The sequence below is a fragment of the Martes martes genome (assembly GCF_963455335.1).
Source record: "Martes martes genome assembly, chromosome: 14".
In the NCBI taxonomy this organism is placed as follows: Eukaryota; Metazoa; Chordata; class Mammalia; order Carnivora; family Mustelidae; genus Martes; species Martes martes.
Window position 1 is genome coordinate 13,313,902 of NC_137902.1, and position 19,948 is coordinate 13,333,849.

The 19,948-nt window shown below is 43.6% G+C and overlaps 2 protein-coding genes across 2 annotated transcripts in view; one reads left to right on the forward strand and one right to left on the reverse strand.

Annotated features, from left to right (window-relative positions):
- The window catches only part of PDZD8 (PDZ domain containing 8), an 85,508-nt gene extending 76,070 nt beyond the window's left edge, over positions 1 to 9,438 (forward strand). Inside the window, exon 5 of the mRNA XM_080823710.1 lies at positions 1,865 to 9,438. Coding sequence (XP_080679836.1) covers positions 1,865 to 4,068 — 2,204 coding nt within the window. The 3' untranslated portion in view covers positions 4,069 to 9,438. The remainder of the gene's footprint in view (positions 1 to 1,864) is intronic.
- Positions 9,439 to 9,598: 160 nt separating this feature from the next.
- SLC18A2 (solute carrier family 18 member A2) overlaps positions 9,599 to 19,948 on the reverse strand; it is a gene marked incomplete at its 5' end in the record, with an annotated part of 35,487 nt that continues 25,137 nt past the window's right edge. The window contains 6 exons of the mRNA XM_080823711.1: positions 9,599 to 9,734; positions 15,710 to 15,843; positions 15,978 to 16,097; positions 17,977 to 18,040; positions 19,035 to 19,086; positions 19,271 to 19,349. Coding sequence (XP_080679837.1) covers positions 9,630 to 9,734; positions 15,710 to 15,843; positions 15,978 to 16,097; positions 17,977 to 18,040; positions 19,035 to 19,086; positions 19,271 to 19,349 — 554 coding nt within the window. The 3' untranslated portion in view covers positions 9,599 to 9,629. The remainder of the gene's footprint in view (positions 9,735 to 15,709; positions 15,844 to 15,977; positions 16,098 to 17,976; positions 18,041 to 19,034; positions 19,087 to 19,270; positions 19,350 to 19,948) is intronic.

A 19,948-nucleotide genomic window follows, 5' to 3' on the forward strand; every position in this document is an offset into this window, starting at 1 on the left:
CCGAAGCCAGTGATCAGGTGGATCTTAACAGGGGAGGAAAAGGACTAGAACTCTGACCGAACTAAGCTCCTGGGATCTAGGGGGTCAGCTGTCTCTGGGGTCCGGATTGGGTTAATTGGGAGGGTGGCAAGTTGATTCACACATTGAAGACAGGAAATAAGAAGATCAGAGAAGGGGTTTTAACTAAGCTGAATTTGTTACGTCGAGGAAGCATCTAGGTGCTGATCTCCGGAAGTAATCAGGGATGTAGGAAAAAGATGAAGAAGAGGGGAGACCAGCCAAAGAAAAAGTTGACAGTTGCAACCACTGAGGTGGTTGTGATCTAGAGAACTAGGACATATAAAACCATGGGGACGTTTGGTACAAGGGGCAGAAAAGGATGGAGAAAAAGAAAGCAGAGGTGGTCAGAACCAAATTAGTACAGTGATGTGAAAACCAAGAAAAAGGTTTTAAAGGAGAAGAAGGAAGGGAATAAAGATACGAGCCAGGATAGCTGATGGAGCAAAGCCCTGAGGGAGATGGGGAATAGGATCCAAAGTACAAGTATAGGGCTACTTCGTCCTCAGAGATAGATTCATACTAAAAATGACTGGCTGGGAGAAAAGGCGGCTACTTGTTGATCTCCAGTAAATAGGAGAGATCCCCTGCAGAATAAAAGATGGTAGGGAGGGTGGGATTCAGGGTTTGAAGCTGAGGTTTTGGAGACTTAGTTGTTCAGAGACCAGAAACAATTCAAAAGACTGCTGCTGCAGCACTGAATGCCCACTGAAGATGGCCAGCGTCAGTCAGCACTGGCTGCCGGTGGTGGGCCCAAGGAAGGTGGGGCTGGCAAGCTGGGGTCAGAAAGCCAGGTAGGCAGAAGAGGAAAGGACCAGGGCAAAAGAATCCCAAATCTTGATGAGAACATCAGTGAAATCTTGAGACTAAGGTTGGGGAGAAAAGCAAGTGGTGTCAGGAGACCAGCAAAGGAGGAATGATTGGGCCTGGACGTCACCTCAGAACAGATTCAGTAACAGACAGCATTGTAACGAGGAGGTGCAAAATAGGAGGTTGTGAGCAGAGATTAATTGCAAGTGAAAGACCTTTGATGTGGAAAATTCCAAGTGATAATTGGGTCTAAAGCATGATCTTGCCTGGGCAACTGAGGTAGGAGGGGATATAGGTTGAGGAAGACTGAAGTCAGGTTGTTAGACGGGGCTGACGTTACTCTGATTTATTTAGGGTGGCCCTAAGACCTTTGGAAAACATAGACCCCTTCTCACCTTTTTCTAAGTCCTACAGAAAGGGCTAGCTTGGGTAAGTACCACTGGGGGAAGGGTCGGGGGAGGGCAGGAAACAAACATCTAAACATCTTTAGAGCCTTTAAAGATAACACCTAGAGTATCTCTAGAAGACTCCACCATGAAGCTGCTAGCTTTGATTGCCTCAGGGAAGGGACAGAGTGGTTGGGAAATAGAGGTGGAAGGGAGATTTTTCACTCTACATTTTTCTGTACCTTTTGAATTTCAAACTGTGTTAATGTAGCCACCTATTAGAACATAATGAAAATTTAAGCTGATATTATCAATGCGGATAATAACCAACTTGTTTAAAGCAATTTATGCTATCCTTGTTCTTTCTGGTCCTGATAAAAAGATTAGTTTGATGGGTAGGGCTAATATAAAGAATATGTAAAGGAGTCCGCTATTCATAATACAGTATTTTGCTAAGTTTACTTCAAGCATCGGGTCTCTGAACTTGATCATTCACCACATTTCTGTTTTGCTTTTCCATAATCATGAACTAATAGCAATTACATCCAGCAAACTTAAGTGATTTTCACTGCAGTAATTTACATGTTTTCTCTTTTAAAATCTTACACCAGGTGTGAAAATCACATCTACCCTGCAAGTGCTGAAGCTGATAAAGCAGGCGGGGGACCGGGTGCTGGTGTATTATGAGAGGCCTGTCGGCCAGAGCAGTCAAGGTGCAGCGCTGCAAGATAATTTTGGGCAGTTGGAAGAAAACTTTCTGTCAAGCTCATGCCAACCGAACTATGAAGAGGAGACCACTGGGCTGGCAGTAGATGCTGAAAATAGAGATTTGGATTCTGAATTTGAAGACCTGGCAAGTGATGTCAGAGCACAGAATGAGCTCAAAGATGAGGCTCCATCAGTAAGTCACAGCCCCAAACGTACTCCAACAACACTTTCCGTTAAACCCCTTGGAACAATATCACCAGTCTTAAACCGTAAATTAATTGTAGGAAGTCACCCACCACCACCAAAACCCCCATGTAAAGAGGGAAATAAACCCTTGGCCCTAAAAGCTTCTGAGATAACAGACCCAACACAAGTGTCAAAACCCACCCAAGGATCCACTTTCAAACCACCCGTGCCACCACGACCACAAGTGAAAGTTCCTTTGCCTTCTGCTGACAGCCCAAATCAGACAGAACCAGAGGTCCTCCCTGAAAAGCCAGAAAAGGTGCTGCCTCCTCCTCCTACAGATAAACCTGCTGAAAAGCAAGTGAAAAATATGGATCACCCAGAAGATGTAGCCGCATCTAAGCCATTTTTAGCAAAGCAAGAAGTGACGAGAGATTTTACTTCAGAAAGCTCCTGCCCTCCTAAGGACAGTTCAGATGACCCTCAGACGTGGGAATCATCAGAAATTCCTTACCGTAACAAGCTAGGAAAATGGACAAGAACCAGAGCAACCTGTTTCTTTGACATAGAAGCCTGCCACAGATACTTAAACATTGCACTGTGGTGCAGAGATCCTTTCAAGTTAGGGGGTCTTATCTGTTTGGGGCATGTCAGCTTAAAACTTGAAGAGGTGGCTTTGGGGTGCCTGGCGACATCAAACATGGAATACTTCTCCAAGTTCAGACTGGAAGCCCCCTCACCTAAGGCGATGGTCACGAGAACCGCGCTGCGCAATCTGAGTATGCAGAAGGGATTCAATGACAAATTTTGCTTTGGTGACATTACCGTTCACTTCAAATACTTGAAAGAAGGAGAACCAGACCACCCGATAGTTACTAACTCAGAGAAAGAGAAAGAACTCCATTTGGTCGAAGAGGTTTCTGCCCTACCTAAAGAGGAGCAGCTGGTCGGACAGATGGGTTTAACAGAAAATAAGCATAGTTTCCAGGATACTCAGTTCCAGAACCCAACTTGGTGTGATTACTGTAAGAAAAAAGTGTGGACTAAAGCGGCTTCCCAGTGTATGTTCTGTGCTTATGTTTGCCATAAAAAATGTCAGGAAAAGTGTCTAGCGGAGACGCCTCTTTGTGGAGCAACTGACAGGCGGATAGACCGGACTCTGAAAAACCTGAGGCTGGAAGGACAAGAGACCTTCTTGGGCCTGCCTCCTCGTGTCGATGCTGAAGTTAGCAAGTCAGTCAATAAAACAACAGGTTTGACAAGACACATTATCAATACGAGCTCTCGTTTGTTAAATTTGCGCCAAGTCTCTAAAACTCGCCTCTCTGAACCAGGAACTGATCTAGTGGAACCTTCACCAAAACACACACCCAACACATCAGACAATGAAGGCAGTGACACAGAGGTCTGTGGTCCGAACAGTCCTTCTAAACGAGGAAACAACACAGGAATAAAGTTGGTGAGGAAGGAGGGTGGTCTGGACGACAGTGTTTTCATTGCAGTTAAAGAAATCGGCCGTGATCTTTACAGGGGCTTGCCTACAGAAGAGAGGATCCAGAAATTAGAGTTCATGCTGGATAAACTGCAGAACGAAATTGACCAGGAGCTGGAACATAATAATTCCCTTGTTAGAGAAGAAAAAGAAGCAACTGAATCAAGGAAGAAATCCCTTCTTTCTGCTGCTTTGTCTAAATCAGGTGAAAGACTACAAGCTCTAACACTTCTCATGATCCACTACAGAGCGGGCATTGAAGATCTTGAATCTTTAGAAAGTCTGTCTTTAGACCAGCACTCCAAAAAAATAAGCAAGTACACAGATGATACGGAAGAAGACCTTGATAATGAAATCACCCAACTAATAGACTCCCAGCCATTCAGCAGCATATCAGAGGACTTATTTGGCCCATCTGAGTCTGTTTAACAGCCCGTTTGAACTTTTCGAGTGATTCGGGAAAAGTTACATCTCGAACACAGATAACCCGTACGGAAGCCCTCTTCTGATGCACTTCGGCCTGCTTCTCCACAGCCATTTGCTTATGTAAAAACAAGAGTGAAAAAAGATTGTTTTCCAGCAAAAACATGACCAGCTCACTAAATTGGTTGTTTTCAGATTGCATTTATAGCTATGCTTTTTTGGGTTTATACTGGGAATTTATTTTTACTAATTTATTTTTAACTTTTTCTAATTATGTAATTATGTAAGCTAACTTCCCATGTTTATGTGCGTGTGCTATCTCATTGTGTCATTTTCCTTCATCTTAGTTTTTGAAGGAGTGTTAAATAGGATACTGTCCAGATCCTTGAAATATTTTCATTTCCATCACGGTTACAACAAGTTTGCTGCATGCCCAATTGACAACGGCAATCATTGAGGGAACAGGTTTTTGAATCTTTGTGTTAGGAAGTTTGTCATCTCTATTTGCTTGAAATTTTTATTAATTTGGGGTTTCAGGGATGGTTTTTTGTTTTTGCCAAATGTAACGTAAAAGCAGATGCTGCGGCTTTAGTCAGTTACACTGATTTAGTAAAAAAAATAATAATTTACGCATATTGCTTGCTTTCTATCCTGTGAATTTTTTCTAGTTTTTGTGCAGTTTTAGTGAGAATATAGTTATTAATTTGAAGAGGTTGCATTGAAAAACAAAATGTAATAGGGAATAGAGAATGCATTTGGTCAAGAATTTTATAGAGAAGATTACTAAAAAACCAGTAACCAGTAGGATTTTGAAATATAATCTTTTGAAATGTTGATGCTTTCTCCTTTCAAATGGAAGTTCTGAACATTTGGTTTTTTTTTTGTTTTTTTTTTTTTTTGTCTTCAGTTCTCCCATAGGAAATAAAGCATGTCAAGGATAAAGTTTCAAGGGGCCAGTTCTTAAAATGACCCAGTGTTGATAACTGGGTTTGGCTGTTTTGTTTTAGGAACATTTTCATGCAGGAGGATGCTGTAAAGGAGAGGAATCATGCAAGATAGATTTATTGCTTTTCCTACATGCTGCAGGTTGAAGGAAGGGTGGTCATTCTAAACCCATTTATAGTTCAGTCTTTTGTTTAAGAAAAAAGAAAAATTAACAGTATAGATACATAGGAATTGGGTTCAGTTCTCTGATAATAAAGATCTATTCATACTCGGTCCTTTGTGTGGACCCCAGTGATATGTGACTGAAGGAAACCATGTGAGCATGACCTCTGTTGGTGTATCATCAAACTTTTGGCCTTTTATATGTCTATTTTCCTCTTGTAGGTATCTCCTGTGATAATGGACATATAGTAAAGATTAACATGAATTTAAAGCTAGGTGGGACAGTTTCGCTAGCTGGTGGGAAGAGGCCGAGTTAGTGTTAAGGTGTGATAGGGTTCTGGCTCAGGGAGACTCCAGACAAGAGTTTAAAGCCAAGCTCTTCCACTGGCCAGTAGTGAACTTTATAACCACAGGAGGTCCCACGCCTCAGTCTCCCCGCTCCAAAGTAGGAATAAACAGTAACTACCTCACAGGATTGTTGTGAGGAGAACAGAACTGCAGAAGCTCTCTGAAGAGTAAAAAGCTATTCACACAAAAGGTCTGACTCAAATGGGGGACAAAAACATTTTTGAAGGTAGAAAGGTTATTCTACTGTTACTAAGTGAAATATTAGAAAGTACCTTTATGGCCAAGTTGATAACAAAAATAGATCTGTGTATCCCCTTTTTTGTTGTTAAGCATGCTTGCGTTTTGAAAGAACACTGCTACAGAAGTCTGTATACACCGACGGCTCTGAAAGCTAAAAAAAAAGTTCTGTAACGTGCTTGGAACAGTCTGCCCAATGTAATCACCAACTTTTACCTTAACAAAAAATAACTTACCGGTGATGACCTGGAAGGCCAGTGTCTGTAAGTGGCTGGCGAGTGGCTGGATGACACCACAGAAGTTATAGTGACATCCAAGCATGCTGCTGAAACCGATGCATTTGAAAGAGCTGCAGAAATAACGCAAAATTTTGGTTTCATAAAAGTCTCCTGTTTTAAAAGTATTTAACTCTGTAGAACCACAATTATGAAAAGCTCAGTAATGCTGCTAATGATATTTGTAAGATCTACCTTTAATGTAGTGCAATATTTTTATATCTACTGGGACAGGCGGTAGAGGCCTCACAGTCATGCTTTAGTGCAGGGGAGGGGGATCACTCCAAATAGCCTAGGGGATAGTGAGGTTAAGGCCTCTGTGGAAACAGTTGTATTCTATTACATTCCTGATGTAATCTTGCTGCCATGCTATGTTATCAATAGCTAAAAAATAATAAAAAGAACTACCACAGAAAACAAGAATATCTTCATTTGCTACCATCTGAAAGAGGTGATTGCTGCCTTCTCTGGAGTGACCGCCTGGTAGAGCTGGGCCGTGCATACAAGTCTTCACCAAGTCCACTTTTGCTAAACAAAGTTGCTATTTTGAAATTTGCCTAAAAGCATTAAATTCTGGTTTCGCTATTGTTTTTTGAACTGTGAAATCTCAGATGTATGGATCAGCCCTGCTACTTATGAAGAATCAGGTGAAGAACTAGGTTAAACAGTCAAGCTGAACAGTATTTTAGCACTGAGTCAGAATTAATATGCTACATTTCCTAATATCGAGCCCTATACTCGAGGATCAGAATAGTTGAAACACTATTGGCCATTTTATGATTTTGAGAGGAGGAAACAAGCTGAAGATTGGAGGGTTCTGTCAAGCTCTAAATTTATCTGGATTTTTTGAAAGGCAGGTTGAAAATACTTGGCTCCTGATTATAAAGATGAGATCTTAATTTCCCTAAAAGTGAATAAACTTAAAATCACTTTAAAAATGTATTGTCTTTCTTTCTAAATTGAGATAATAGCTTTTCTTTAAGAGAAGGGTTTAGAACTCCTCTAAGATCTGAGTAAAACTGTAGTTCTCACACCTGTGAGTATCACACCTGAAAGAGACCCACGCACATACCCTGAGTTGTCTGGATTTCAGGTCCCTGTGCCCTGTGGGCTCACGTGCAGAAGAGCTTAGTTACTCCCATCAGATATGGTTACTTTTTCCCGACAATCAGGAAAACAATGTGCTTTAGAAATGCAGGGGCAACTTACTGGACTTTTCCACATTGACACCATGGGACTAGTTACAGATTTCAATTCAAAGCCAATTTTGCAAAGCCAAAAAGTAAGGTTCAGACTAACCTGAACTTTACCTGATGCCTGCAAGCAGAGAATAGTTTTTAATTAGATATTCACAGTCAATACCTTATGCATTTTATTCCAGCGATCATGTCTGGTTTATAAAGGAATACAAACAGGCACAGTAGTGTTCAGAAGATTTATTAAGGAAACTAGCTAAAACATGTATGCACATACACTTAGCAGTCAAAAGAAAAAACTGAATATTCTTTGCTACTTCAGTGTTTTTGTATCTACTTTGCCAGGTACAAACATAAAAACCCATCTTTGCTCAAACATTCAGGGAGCTGTATATTCACGGTTAAGATGATACACATGTTAAAAGGGAAAAAAAAGCCTCACTTCACAGTCTTGCTAACCCCAGAATTTTAGTCCTATAAAAAAAAATTGTAATTTTCCCCCTCTCAGATAAAATTGATACTTTTGCTCCCCAAAACAGTTCTGAAAAACTTCACGTCTTTTTATGCTCGTTCTAGAGATCAACAGTGGCCATGCCTCTGCCAGTCATTCTCAAAGAGACTGAAGCCTCAAAGGCAAGAATGAAATTGGAGTAAATCGTACAGTACTGTGGTCAGGGAGAGCCACAAACCCTCTAAAAGAAGTCTCTCCCCTATGGGAGTAGAAAACAATCCTGCTGGTTACGTTAGCCATATGAGAGTGCTTCTAGAGTCATCTTTCAAAAAGTCACAGACTCGTGCAAGTTGCCCAGTGCAAATGTGTGAGTAGGAAACTTGTCTGCTTCCACCACACTGCCCCTGAACACCAGATTTCCAGTCACTCCAAGAAGCTTCATAAAGCAAATGGGAAATAGCAGCTACCCTCTTAGAGAACGACGAGGTCGAGTCCGTGTAATAAAGTTCCTTGCTCCTTGTCCAAGTTAACAGAAACACAACTTTAGCTTAACGAAATACAGACATTAGGTAATTTTTGTTGATTGCAGAGCTACAGAATTAACAAGTATTATCTGAGACATTCTACACTCCGCACACTCCAGTCACATCTCGTACAAAACATGACAACTGACAGTGCTAACACAGTATTTGCTGATGAACTGAAAAGGCACGTCAATGTTGTCATGCTTAGGAAAACCACATTATACACAGCACTAGATGACAGAAGGATATACAGACATTTCTAGATGTTTCTAGGGTTTTTCTGTCTCTGAAGGGAATGTGTCCTGACCTATTATTTTTACCTGTTTTCCTAACATGATTCAAGATAATTTCATTCTTCCTCCATCTTCATTTAAAATTTGTTTTCACATTGGTGTGAACAACCTTCAGAAGTCTAAAAAATAATAGTTGCGATTCAAAACAATAGATTCCTAGAAGACACTTGGATAACCTCTTAACAGGTTAAAGATATAGTCAGATTTTTTCACATCACAGCAGCTATTAGGCTTTTAAATTTCTAAAAGTTGAACTAGATGTTAATGTATCTTATCACGCTTAAACAACCTTGACAGTATAAGGTGTATCTACCCTCAATTTTCTTTCATCCTAAGACAACCAAGTATATATTGGAAAGGGAAAGCTAGTTGTTCATAACTATACTTCTGGGTGCTTTTCTCTGCTTTCACAACATTTACTATTTTTCCTTATTGCCTTTAGTGTCCGCTGCCGTCCACATGACATGTGAGTTTATAATTTACAACCATCTGTTTCCAGGTAGATGATTGCATAGAAAACTAATGCCAGCTACAATTTATGGGTAAGTCCAAAAGAGACGGACTCAAGTTCCTGTCCTCTGCATTTGAGAAAACTAGCTTTTAGCTCATAAATATATGGATAGTAATTACAAGGTAACCACACTCAGTGTCACGACATCATATACTGTCTTATTTGACTCTGTTTTTCAGACTTCCTTCTAGTTTCTCAGTGTTGGAAGTGTCTCGGAGATAATGTGTGCTTTAATTTTAAACACTCATTACCAATATTCAGAAAAAATAGAAGATTTTTTTGCCCAAGTGTTCATGAATGTAAGTTTTTTTAAAAATTATATTTGATTTGGATTCAAATATTTATAGATTTACACTATATCTATTTCGTCAAAATATATTGTATAATATTTAATAAAATCAAATACATAAAATAAAGTTTTCAACACTATTTATACAAACCCCTAGAAAAGCTGCTTTTTCTTTATAAGGCTGTTGGCAATCAATCACAACCACGGAGAAGAATGAATGACCTTTGGTTGTTTTGCTTTCACCAGGGATGAATGGTATGACTAAGACAGTTCCGGAGGAGTCATTTCACTGGAAACACGGTTTTGCACAATTAAATTTGATGACTTTTGAGGATCTCAGTCACTTTCAGATTCTTCATCATCACCTATCGGATACGACTGGGTATTATTCTGGGTGTACATTTTTGTTTTAATGGGGCAGTTGTGATCCATGAGAATAGCCTGAAAGAGAGCAAAGTGCAGGTACATTAACCTTATTTCACAAAGATAAGATGGTTTTAACATACCATCTTTAAGGATTACTAGCTGGAAAGCTGTATCCAGCACCACGCACTGTCAACCAGTCCTTCAGTGCCACTGCCAGGCGCCTGGCCCCAAAGCCCTGGGGTTCCACACTCCAGGAGGGTTTCAGACGAGAGAGACTGCAGACGTGGTCTCCGCCAGGGCCGTGAGGTCCAGTCAGGACAACCTGTGAGCCATGAGGCAAGGGCTATGGGGGGTCACGCTCAGGAAGAGTTCTGTTTAGAATCTTGGATTTGGGACTGGGGGGGATCTTGGAGGTCACCCAGTCCAGCTGCTGTGCACGGATTTCACTGTGGCCACACAGGAAGGGCACATGCTGTCCTTAATGAGGTGAACTCCTGTTGGACGTGTGCCTGAGGCTAACCTGCGTCCCTTGTTTCTCAACGTGGATCCAGTTCTGATTCCAGCCATCTTCACAGACTCCCCTTACGGTATTTTAAGACCACTGCCATGGCCCCTTAGGTTTCCCTACACGGAACATCACGGGGCCCGTATCTCTTCATAAACGGCGTTTCCGGGGCACCGCTCCCCAAATCCCGGGTGTCTTGCTCTTGCTCAAATGTAGGATTTAAAACAACACGCACAAAAACACTCTCATGAACAGAAAATCTTGTGCCTTCTCATTGTTACTGAAAAATAAACAGTCCATTGATCCTCAATTGAAAAACATCCTAAGTCCTGGTAATCATTTTTCCTCTTGAACCTGTGCAGACCAAGCCTGCTGTCTGAGAAAACAGCTCCCCCTTATGCTGCCAGGCCCGTGCCAAGCGATCCTGCTGCAAGACCTCCGCTTCACGAGCGTTCTGTGGGGGGGGCCCTTAACCCTCTGTGTGTGCACAGTGATTAAGGAACATGACCTTTACTGCATGTAAAGGAACGTCCAGCTGGAATGGGGCAGATGTGCGCCAGACAGCCTCGTGCCAAAGTCTGTTCCTGCTGGAGGGAGGGGGCGACAGCACTGCATGGCAGGACACTGGGTACAACTAACGGAGTCTCCCACCAGCCGTGCCTTTCAGAGTCTTACTCCACATAAACTATTCCAATACCTTTGTGCACAGCATGAAAATCTACATGGAAGCATTTATCTGTTAAAATTTATCTCATGTTGGCCTATTGCAACCTATCTTGGTGTTTGTCAGCTACGCCCCCCCAGGTCTTGCCCCATACATTTGATAAGCTCTGTGACTCCACTCAGTGCCAACCCATTTATCATTTCCTGAAAAATTCTAAAATTATCTGCCTGGGTGACATGTTAAGATAATGACTTCCTTGACCCTCTAAGGCTGTCAGCTCAAAGTGTCTGCTGCAAATTTTTTTTTAACGCTTCATGCCAAGTGACAATACATGTATTTAATAAAGAGCTCAATTTCAAAACCTCAGTCACTGAGGCAGCAGGCACTGTCCATCAGGACCATTCTCCCCGTATGGACGTATCCTTGTTACACAAAAGGTTTAACCCCCAAAGAGCTCAACGTCTTACGTCCTCAGGGTAGTGATTCTCAAAGAAACATGTACGGGGGGGCACCTGGGTGCTCAGTGGGTTAAGCCTCTGCCTTCGGCTCAGGTCATGACCTCAGGGTCCTGGGATCGAGCCCCACATCAGGCTCTCTGCCCTGCGGGGAGCCTGCTCCCCCCTCTCTCTGCCTGCCTCTCTGCCTACTTGTGATCTCTGTCAAATAAAATCTTTTAAAAAAAAAAATGTACAGGAATCATTGGGGGGAGGGGGAGTTAAACCAAATTCAGGTCCCTAACCCTTCATGGCAGTGGTGTCAACATGCTATGAGAAGCACCACCCCAGTGACACGGTATCATCCGGAACTGCAGCAGGGCATACGGCCGGCACCTGCTGCCCCGCCCCCGAGGTCCGTCCTCTCCCTCGCAGCAGCTCCTTGACTTCCCTCGAGGGGAGGACCGGTCCCACCACACTCACAGGTGGGACGCTGGCTGTGGGTGACGTGCTCAGGAACAGCTGTACAGAGGAGATGGGACGTGAGCTGAACCTTGAAGGGTGGGAAGGATGGGCACAGCAGAGGAGCTGGGGGCACAGCCTGAATTATCTACTTGACAAGCCACTATGTAGAAGAGGGACACGGGCGCCTGGGTGGCACAGTCGGTTAAGCAGCTGACTCTTGATTTTGGCTCAGGTCATGATCTCCATATTGGGCTTCACACTCAGCATGGAATCTGCTTGGGATTCTCTCTCTCCCTCTCCCTCTGACCTCCCCCTCCCACACCAACCACCACCCCAACTAGCACACTTGCTCGCTCTTGTGCTCTCAAAAAACAATAAATATAAAAATAAAATAAAATAAAAACAGAGACACTAAGTAAGCCAGCCTGGCCGCCACAGAGTTCTGATGATGAGGTACACAGACATTAATCAGAAAGCCCAACCAGAGCGAGACCGCAGGGCCCTGAATGCCAGGCAAGGGGCCTCAATCCCTGACCCACGGGCCCAAGAGCCTTGGGAAGGATGGCCATTAAATACCCTGCTGGGGTACGCCCTCCAGGCTGGGCGATTTTGAGAGTTACCAGGCCTGAATGCTAGGAAGTTTTATTTACCATATCTAGGAAAAAAAAAAATTAGTGATGGTTTTGCATATCCACTATGTAAATGTCCTGTAAAGGGATATATTTCTATAATTAATATAAGCAGGCCTTTGCCTGGCCCCTGCATTCAGGAAACAGAGTCCCCTGGAAGGACCCTAGAACAACCATGAGAGAGCCGAGAGTCACCCAGGAAAAGCCAGCTGTGATCTCAAACACCTACTTTCAGGTCTGGGCCACAACCAGAAACTTCAAGAGTAAGACGCAAGAAACGTACCCTATCTTCAAAAATAATTTTTCAATCTGAAAAAATATCCATATCAGCACACAGCTATTCTCAACCGGATATTCTGAGAGTCACGGGCTGCATGTCGTTGTCATGTACCTAAAACACAGTTGTCCTCACATGGCAGAACGGGTATTTCTTACACTTGCAGAGGGACCTGAGCTGCAAACAGGTTTTTTTTCCTCCACCGTGCTGATGATGAAAGAAAGAAGAAGGAGGGGAGAGGAGGGGATGGGGAGGGGAGGGGGAAACAGAAAGAAATCGAACAAACAGAAGAAACGCTCAAGTGCTCACAAACTAATTCATGATTCTATGACTGGGGACCCATGAAAACAGCATTCGATCTTCCCATATAAAACAGCTGAAGTCCAAACGCCTCATTATCAGAACACTGCCTAATGGAAGAATTATTTGCGCCCGTTTCTAGGCTATTTTCCGGCTCTCCCATTCCCTGCATTTGTTAACTGCTCATCCTGAATGCCAGCACTGGTCAGGATTGGATTTTTTTCAAGTGGACGGTAATGAGTTCCGTCCCCTCGGTGGCACACCGCTGTCCTAGCCTCACTCCCCCGATCGTCAGGTTTCTTCCTGCTCCTCTGGCTCCGTGAGCAGGCAGCCGCTGTCAGCCGCCCTCAAAGGCTACCATTCCACGAGGCAAATGGAACCCAGTGTGATACCTTCAACGAAGGGCAGCAGTTACGGGCAGCGAGATGCACGTTCTTCCCAGGTTTTTAATGATTCCTCTTGCTAGGCATGTAGCGAAGACTTTGACATTTTGCAGGGAAAGTGGCTTTCTGGAAGCCTGCAATGCTTGCTGCTTTGCCTCTCAAGATTGTCTCTTCCACTTCCCTCGGCATTTTTAAGCGAACTAAAGCACAGATTTACATGAGGGCAGAGAAGAGGCACCAGGGGTCTGCCTGCTTCCTGCAGGGCCTCATGGGGACCCCACAGCAGTAGCTGGTAGGCGGGCTGATCCCCCATTCATCCTCAGCCCTCGCTCATTTCCTCTGACGCCCCAGATAAGCCATCACGCTGCTGCCGACACACAGATAACCCAACAGCCACTAACGTCCGCTGCTTGGCTAAGGAAACCCATTCAGCAGCCCTGGGGTCTCAGTAGCAAAAGGAAGTGCTCACCTCACAGAGTGGACAAAGGGAGGACAGCAGGGGACCTCTGAGCGGACAGTAAATCAGAGCACTTGGTAAAAGCAAAAAAGAAGTATGGGGTGGCACTGGAAATAATAACACATTTATTGAGCATTTACTGTGTGCTAAGCACAGGGCTAAGCACCCTATGGCATTCTCCGAATCCTCACGGCAAGGCAATGAGGCAGATGCTATCATTTCCCCATGGGACAGTTTGGCTCCAAGGCCATGCCAGCCCTTCACTATCTCCCAAGAATCTTAAACAGTCTCTTGGGTGACAGGAGCATTTGTAGGTGATTTGTCTGGTTTTGGTCCAAAAGGGTTGGGAATAACCTTCCTTCAGCCTTAATCAAATTGATATGATGGCAACAGAATGACAGTTTTTAGTTGTTGCACTGAGAATTTTCTGGCCCTGGTTGGGGCAAGGCACAGTGCGTGGGTCAGGCCAGAAGACAGGGAGGAAGATCAACAAGGCACTACGGGTTGTTCAGAACTGGGGGGGGGGGGGGGGGGGGGGGCGGTTCTAAGCAAGAGGAAGGAAACAAGGGGTGGTCTCCATCGGGATGTTTCCACACCTTCCATTCCTTTTCTTTCTGTCAAACGGGTCATGAGCGATTCAAAATTACCTCATCACATCCTGTATAATAAAGGGCATAAGACCAGTGCCCAGTGCTGAACATATTTCTTAAATACATTGAAGGAATTAATGAATACAAAGGGTGCTCCGAACAAATAAAGGCGCACATAGCCTAACTTTAGAAACTGTGTCTGTTTTTAAACCCACTCTTTGGGGAAATTCATCAAAGGGCAGTTTGAGAAATGCCAAAGCATCAACACCCGCTTCAGTTCAACGATCAGAGAGAACTTCTGATGTGCCCCCAAGACAGCATCACAAGTGACCCTCATAATCATGAATACCGTCTCTCCCTGCCTCGGTTATCTCATTCATTCTTTTTTTTTTTAAGATTTTATTATTTATTTGACAGACGGAGATCACAAGTAGGCAGAGAGGCAGGCAGAGAGAGAGAGGAGGAAGCAGGCTCCCCGCGGAGCAGAGAGCCCGATGTGGGGCTCGATCCCAGGACCTTGGGATCATGACCTGAGCCAAAGACAGGGGCTTAACCCACTGAGACACCCAGGCTCCCCTCTCATTCATTCTTAATCTAAACCACTCTTCTTCCAGCTGGATGAGACTCTGTCACCATGGGAAGTTTTAAAAACTCCACCACCGGGTCTGAGGTCTGTCAGGTTAACATGACTATTGCATTTCAAAATTCAAGTTTAGAACCAATAAGTGAATCTGTTCGTAAGAGGAACACCTTACACTCAATTCTATATCTTTCTTCTGGTTATGATTGTGGTTGCGAAATTGTGAACTTAAAGGTTACCCATGCTTCTGTGTGCCCAGAGGTACATATATGATAGTTTTCCAAAATGCTCTGTAATTGACACCAAAGCCATCTCCAGAATCTTTTGCAGTAAGGACTAAAACACTATTACTGAAAGCTGTAAGGCTTAGGAGAAAAGCAGACAGCACCAAAAATGGCTAATCTTAGGACTTGGCACAGGAGGCAAAAAAAAAAAAAAAAGAAAGAATGTTCAAGATTTTCAAGAACTGAAGAAAATCACACTGAACTACCCTACCCCATGTCTGGTTGGCAAAGGAGCGGCACAGACTGCTAACATATGTATAAAAATCATTTCATTCTTCACATGTATAAACAAAACTTTTGATACAGTAAAAGAAATATGGTCCATGTGGTATACACTCAGAAAGAACTCTGACCATTTATGTTTGAGAGTTCTGCCCAAAAGGAGCAGAAATGTATTTCATAACTAAGCCATGAAGAAACTGTCCAGAAGACCATACTAAAATGATCAAGAAACACTTGACTGCATCCTAACATTTTCTTACCATTTTTTCTTCCTTGGCAGGTGGACTTCGAAGAAAAAAGCAGAGAGGAGCAAAAAGAATATCAATTATTCCAATAATGGTCATGAGCCATGGAAATCCGATTGCCTTTGCGATAGCCCCACCAGCAGAAGGACCTTTCAGGAAAGGGAGAATTAGATCAACCTCTCTCCAGATGTCTCACAGATAGAAAGACACAAAAGTTTAAATAATTTTCGATCATGATCATGCATTAAGCTAAAACGTTGTCTTGAAAAGCCAGAGTCCTTACCTATGGCATATCCCATGCAGAATGCCACATCGGCAATGGCATATACGCTCCCGTAGACAGACACGTGCCGCAGGTCGACCAGGTAGCCCATGATGGGCATCATTGATGAATCCACCATTCCTGTGGACAGTCAGGGAACATGGTCTATGGAAAACGGACATAACCCGAAAACGCGGGGAATATCAGGGACTGTGTCCTAACCTCACAACCTCACCAGTTCTTCCCCAGTGGTCATTACCACCCGTGAGGCTCAAGGCAAGCTGCCCAAGGCATACTCTTCACTGAAGACAGACTGCCAGTCGCAGAGGCTGGGACTGGAACCCAGGCCACCTTTGCCTGTTCTCCACCTTACCTCACCTCACCTGTCCTCCACGGTCTAAAGGGCCTATTTTCCAAGGGAGAGCTCCAGTCCTCTGGTGACTCCCAGACCAGGCTTCACATCCAGGGGGGTTGCTGGCTGCCAGTTACTGGCCATGTGGATCCCCTCACTTGCTCCCAGCTGGTACTTTCCAGATTAACTCTCTTCTGGTCCACAGGCCCCTTGCCCTCACCCAGGGGTCACACCTACAGGCCTCACACACTCCCTTCCCCTTCCACAACTTAGCCTCACACACGGACCATAAGAAGTTGGAAAGTATCGGGAAAGGTGGGAAGGAATCAGGACATGAAGCTGTCTAAGGGATTGCCCTGCCCTGCTCCCGGAAGAGACTGAAAGAGATCTGCTAATTTGGGGCTCAAACACCAACACCAAGGCCAGTATTAGAATCCCTTATTCCTTCAACAGTCAGGGACAGGCAGCATAAAGAAAGAGCACGTGTGCTGAGGCCTGGGCTCATGGCCCTGGCAGGGCGAGCAGGGCCTTATCTCTCCAAACACTGGCTTTCCCACCCGTAAAATGGTGCAGATTACGATCGGCTAAAATGAGACGATCTGTGGACACCTCCAGCGGCGTGCTCCAATGCTCGCTCCCTCCCCTCCACCAAGTACTAGCGGCAAGAAGGGGAGGGAAGTTTCTTCCGTTGAGTATTTATTAATGCCCTAACATGTGGAGGGTGCTGAGGCCATGGGGTGAACAAAATGGACAGTTGGATGGGCCGCCAAGAGTTGAAACATGCATTACAGTTGTCACTGACGCCATGAGGGCTGCGCAAGGACAAACCTGACCCAGCCTGGGGAGTCTGCGGAGCCTCCCTTCTCTCTTCCCACTGCACCAAAGATTCAATTCTTGACAGATTTAGCATTTACTCTTATTAGGCCCCATGTGTATAGTACAAAGGAGAAACAAATGTATACTATTTATCAAAGGTGTTCCCGGTGCCTGGGTGGCTCAGTGGGTCGAGCCTCGGCCTTCGGCTCTGGTCATGATCCCAGGGTCCTAAGATCGAGCCCCGTATCGGGCTCTCTGCTCAGCGGGGAGCCTGCCTCCCTCTCTCTCTCTCTGCCTGCCTCTCTGCCTACTTGTGATCTCTGTCTGTCAAATAAATAAATAAAATCTTTAAAAAAAAAAAAAAGTTCCGGAGATTTTTCCTAACAGGTGACTGTCCCTCACATTACAAAGACTCGTCCCTTTGAAGGCGAGAAGTCCCGCAGCTCGGTGGTGATCAGTGCCTCCGTTCCCCTCCTCTGTACTAAACCTTATAAAAAATACGGGTGAGGTTTCTGCCCGCATCAGGTTCATGGAAGCAGTTCCGTGCACAGACCTGAGCCCTAACAAACGGGCTCTGAGTGAGGGATTTTCTTGTTTGCCCGAGGCCAGCAATGGAGCATCCGTTTGCCTCTGTAAATATCAGGCTTTTCAACGTACTGGTTTTCTAGAAATAAATGACTAGCGGGCAGAAGCAGGTCTATCTGTAGATAATCGACAGGCTGCCCACAGCCTCCTCTCAGGCTTCCGGAAATTTTAGGTTGAGGAAATACACTCTGCCCAAATCAGACGAAACCGTTCTTAGTCACGGGGAAAACAAAGTTTCAAATTTAGGCATAAGGTTATGTGACTTACCAATTGCAAAGCCAACTCCAAAGTTAGGAGCTATGAGTCCGTAAATGTTTTTTGCAAAAGGAATCTGTACGAGGAAATAACATGACACTAGAATCACAATATTCAACGGTAAATCTTCCGGGAAAATCCTCAGGACATGCTTTCTCAGGCCTAGTGGGCTTGTTTCCTTCTGAGGGAAGTGGGAAGAAGGAAGAGGGCACGGTTTGGGGGAGAACCGGGACCTCCAAGCCTTTAGAAGCTGAAGCTGAAATGGGTTTTGCGACCACCAAGGAAAAGTCGCTGACTGCGGGAGTTGAGATCAGCCTGGACCAGGCTCTACTTCTGACAAGGACCAGGAGGCCTCACTTGCGGTGGATATTGGCCATTGGTAGAAAGTGTTTTATTCTAGGAAACAATCTTGCTATTGTTTCAGCTAGTGGTCTGAAAGTGTTTTATATACATTATTTATATATGTACAAATATATATTTATGTATATAAATAAATTTATATTTATTATAAAGTTTATAAATAAATTTATAATTTTATATGATATATGCGATTATACATAATTTTATATTTTGTATATAAAAATATGTAATTGTATATAAAATATATAATTATATAATTATAAAAAATTTGTACATGAATTTATAAATTTATAAATTTAAGGGAATTTATAAATAAATTTATAAATGTGAGTGAATTTATAAATAAACTTATAAATATAAATTTATAAATACATTTTTTGAAAATTTTATAAATATATTTATAATATATATTATAAACATCACAATGTTTAAGATGTTGGGGGGAGTTGGGCACTGACATACACACTATGCAAAAAACATGCTACATGACCTCCAACTGACTGACCTCAAATTAAAAATCTATTCCTTGGAGAATCTTGTCCAAAATGTTTAAAAAGATTTAAAAAAAATTAGAGGAAAATGGAAGAGGTCATAAAACCAAATATCAACAAACTTTAAACGGTTATGAAAGGTTTCCTAGGGAGTTTAGTCCAAAGCAATAGTTTTATTTACAGAGCATTACCCCTTGTCAAATATCATCTTTTACTCACACATAAAATGCTGATGCCAACAATTATCATTCCTAGAAGAGCACAAAGCCACCTGCCAAAAAACAAAACATTAAAAAGCACCTTTAATAAATGACCACTTCGAATTTTTCCTCAGGTCAAATCTTCAGTAGAAATCAAAGCAGTTGCCTGTGATAAGTAAGGCAGAAACATGCAGAATTTGCCTCAAAGAGCTACATTTTTCTAAGAGAGTGGGCGCTGTTCGCATATCATCTTACCTCCCCATTTTGTGCGCGAGCATCCCAAAAATATTGGTTCCAATGAGATAAGAGATGCTAGCTGGCAAGAAAGCGATGCCTGCAAATTTATGAAAAGGACACCTTATCAGTATTGATCATCAGTCAAGTGTTAGAAAAAGTAATAATTGTCAGACACCACGATGGTGATTAGAACCGAGGAGAGAAGCCCCAGGACCTGCACGCAAGACGCTAATATCCGGTGGCGGACGGATCCAGACTGGACCCCGCGGGCCTGATCCGTCCTCACAAAGCTGCTGAGACGCTCCAGAAATGAAATCCGCTCCTCTATCAACAGCTCTGTCTTTCCTCCCTCTGTGCCTGCTGGTGGCTGCGTGTGGCCTGACACGGGCGGCTCCTGCCGTGGGAGCGGGGCCACTGTGACCCCACACGTGCCCCTGGCCTCGCCCCTTTGTTACTTTACCACGGAAGGAAGACACAGGCATTGAAAAGAAACGGGGCCATGTTAAGGACCAAGAAAGAAGTTAAAAGCATTCCAAACCCCATCACTCAGAGAATGCACATGGGGATCTCCTCCGGTCAGTTTGTACGCACAAGTTCACACACACTCAGATAAATGCATGGGTACGGGATGGAAAGGAAAACAAAACAAAACATGGGTTTATGTTATTGTTCTATGTCCTGCTTCTTCCGACTAGC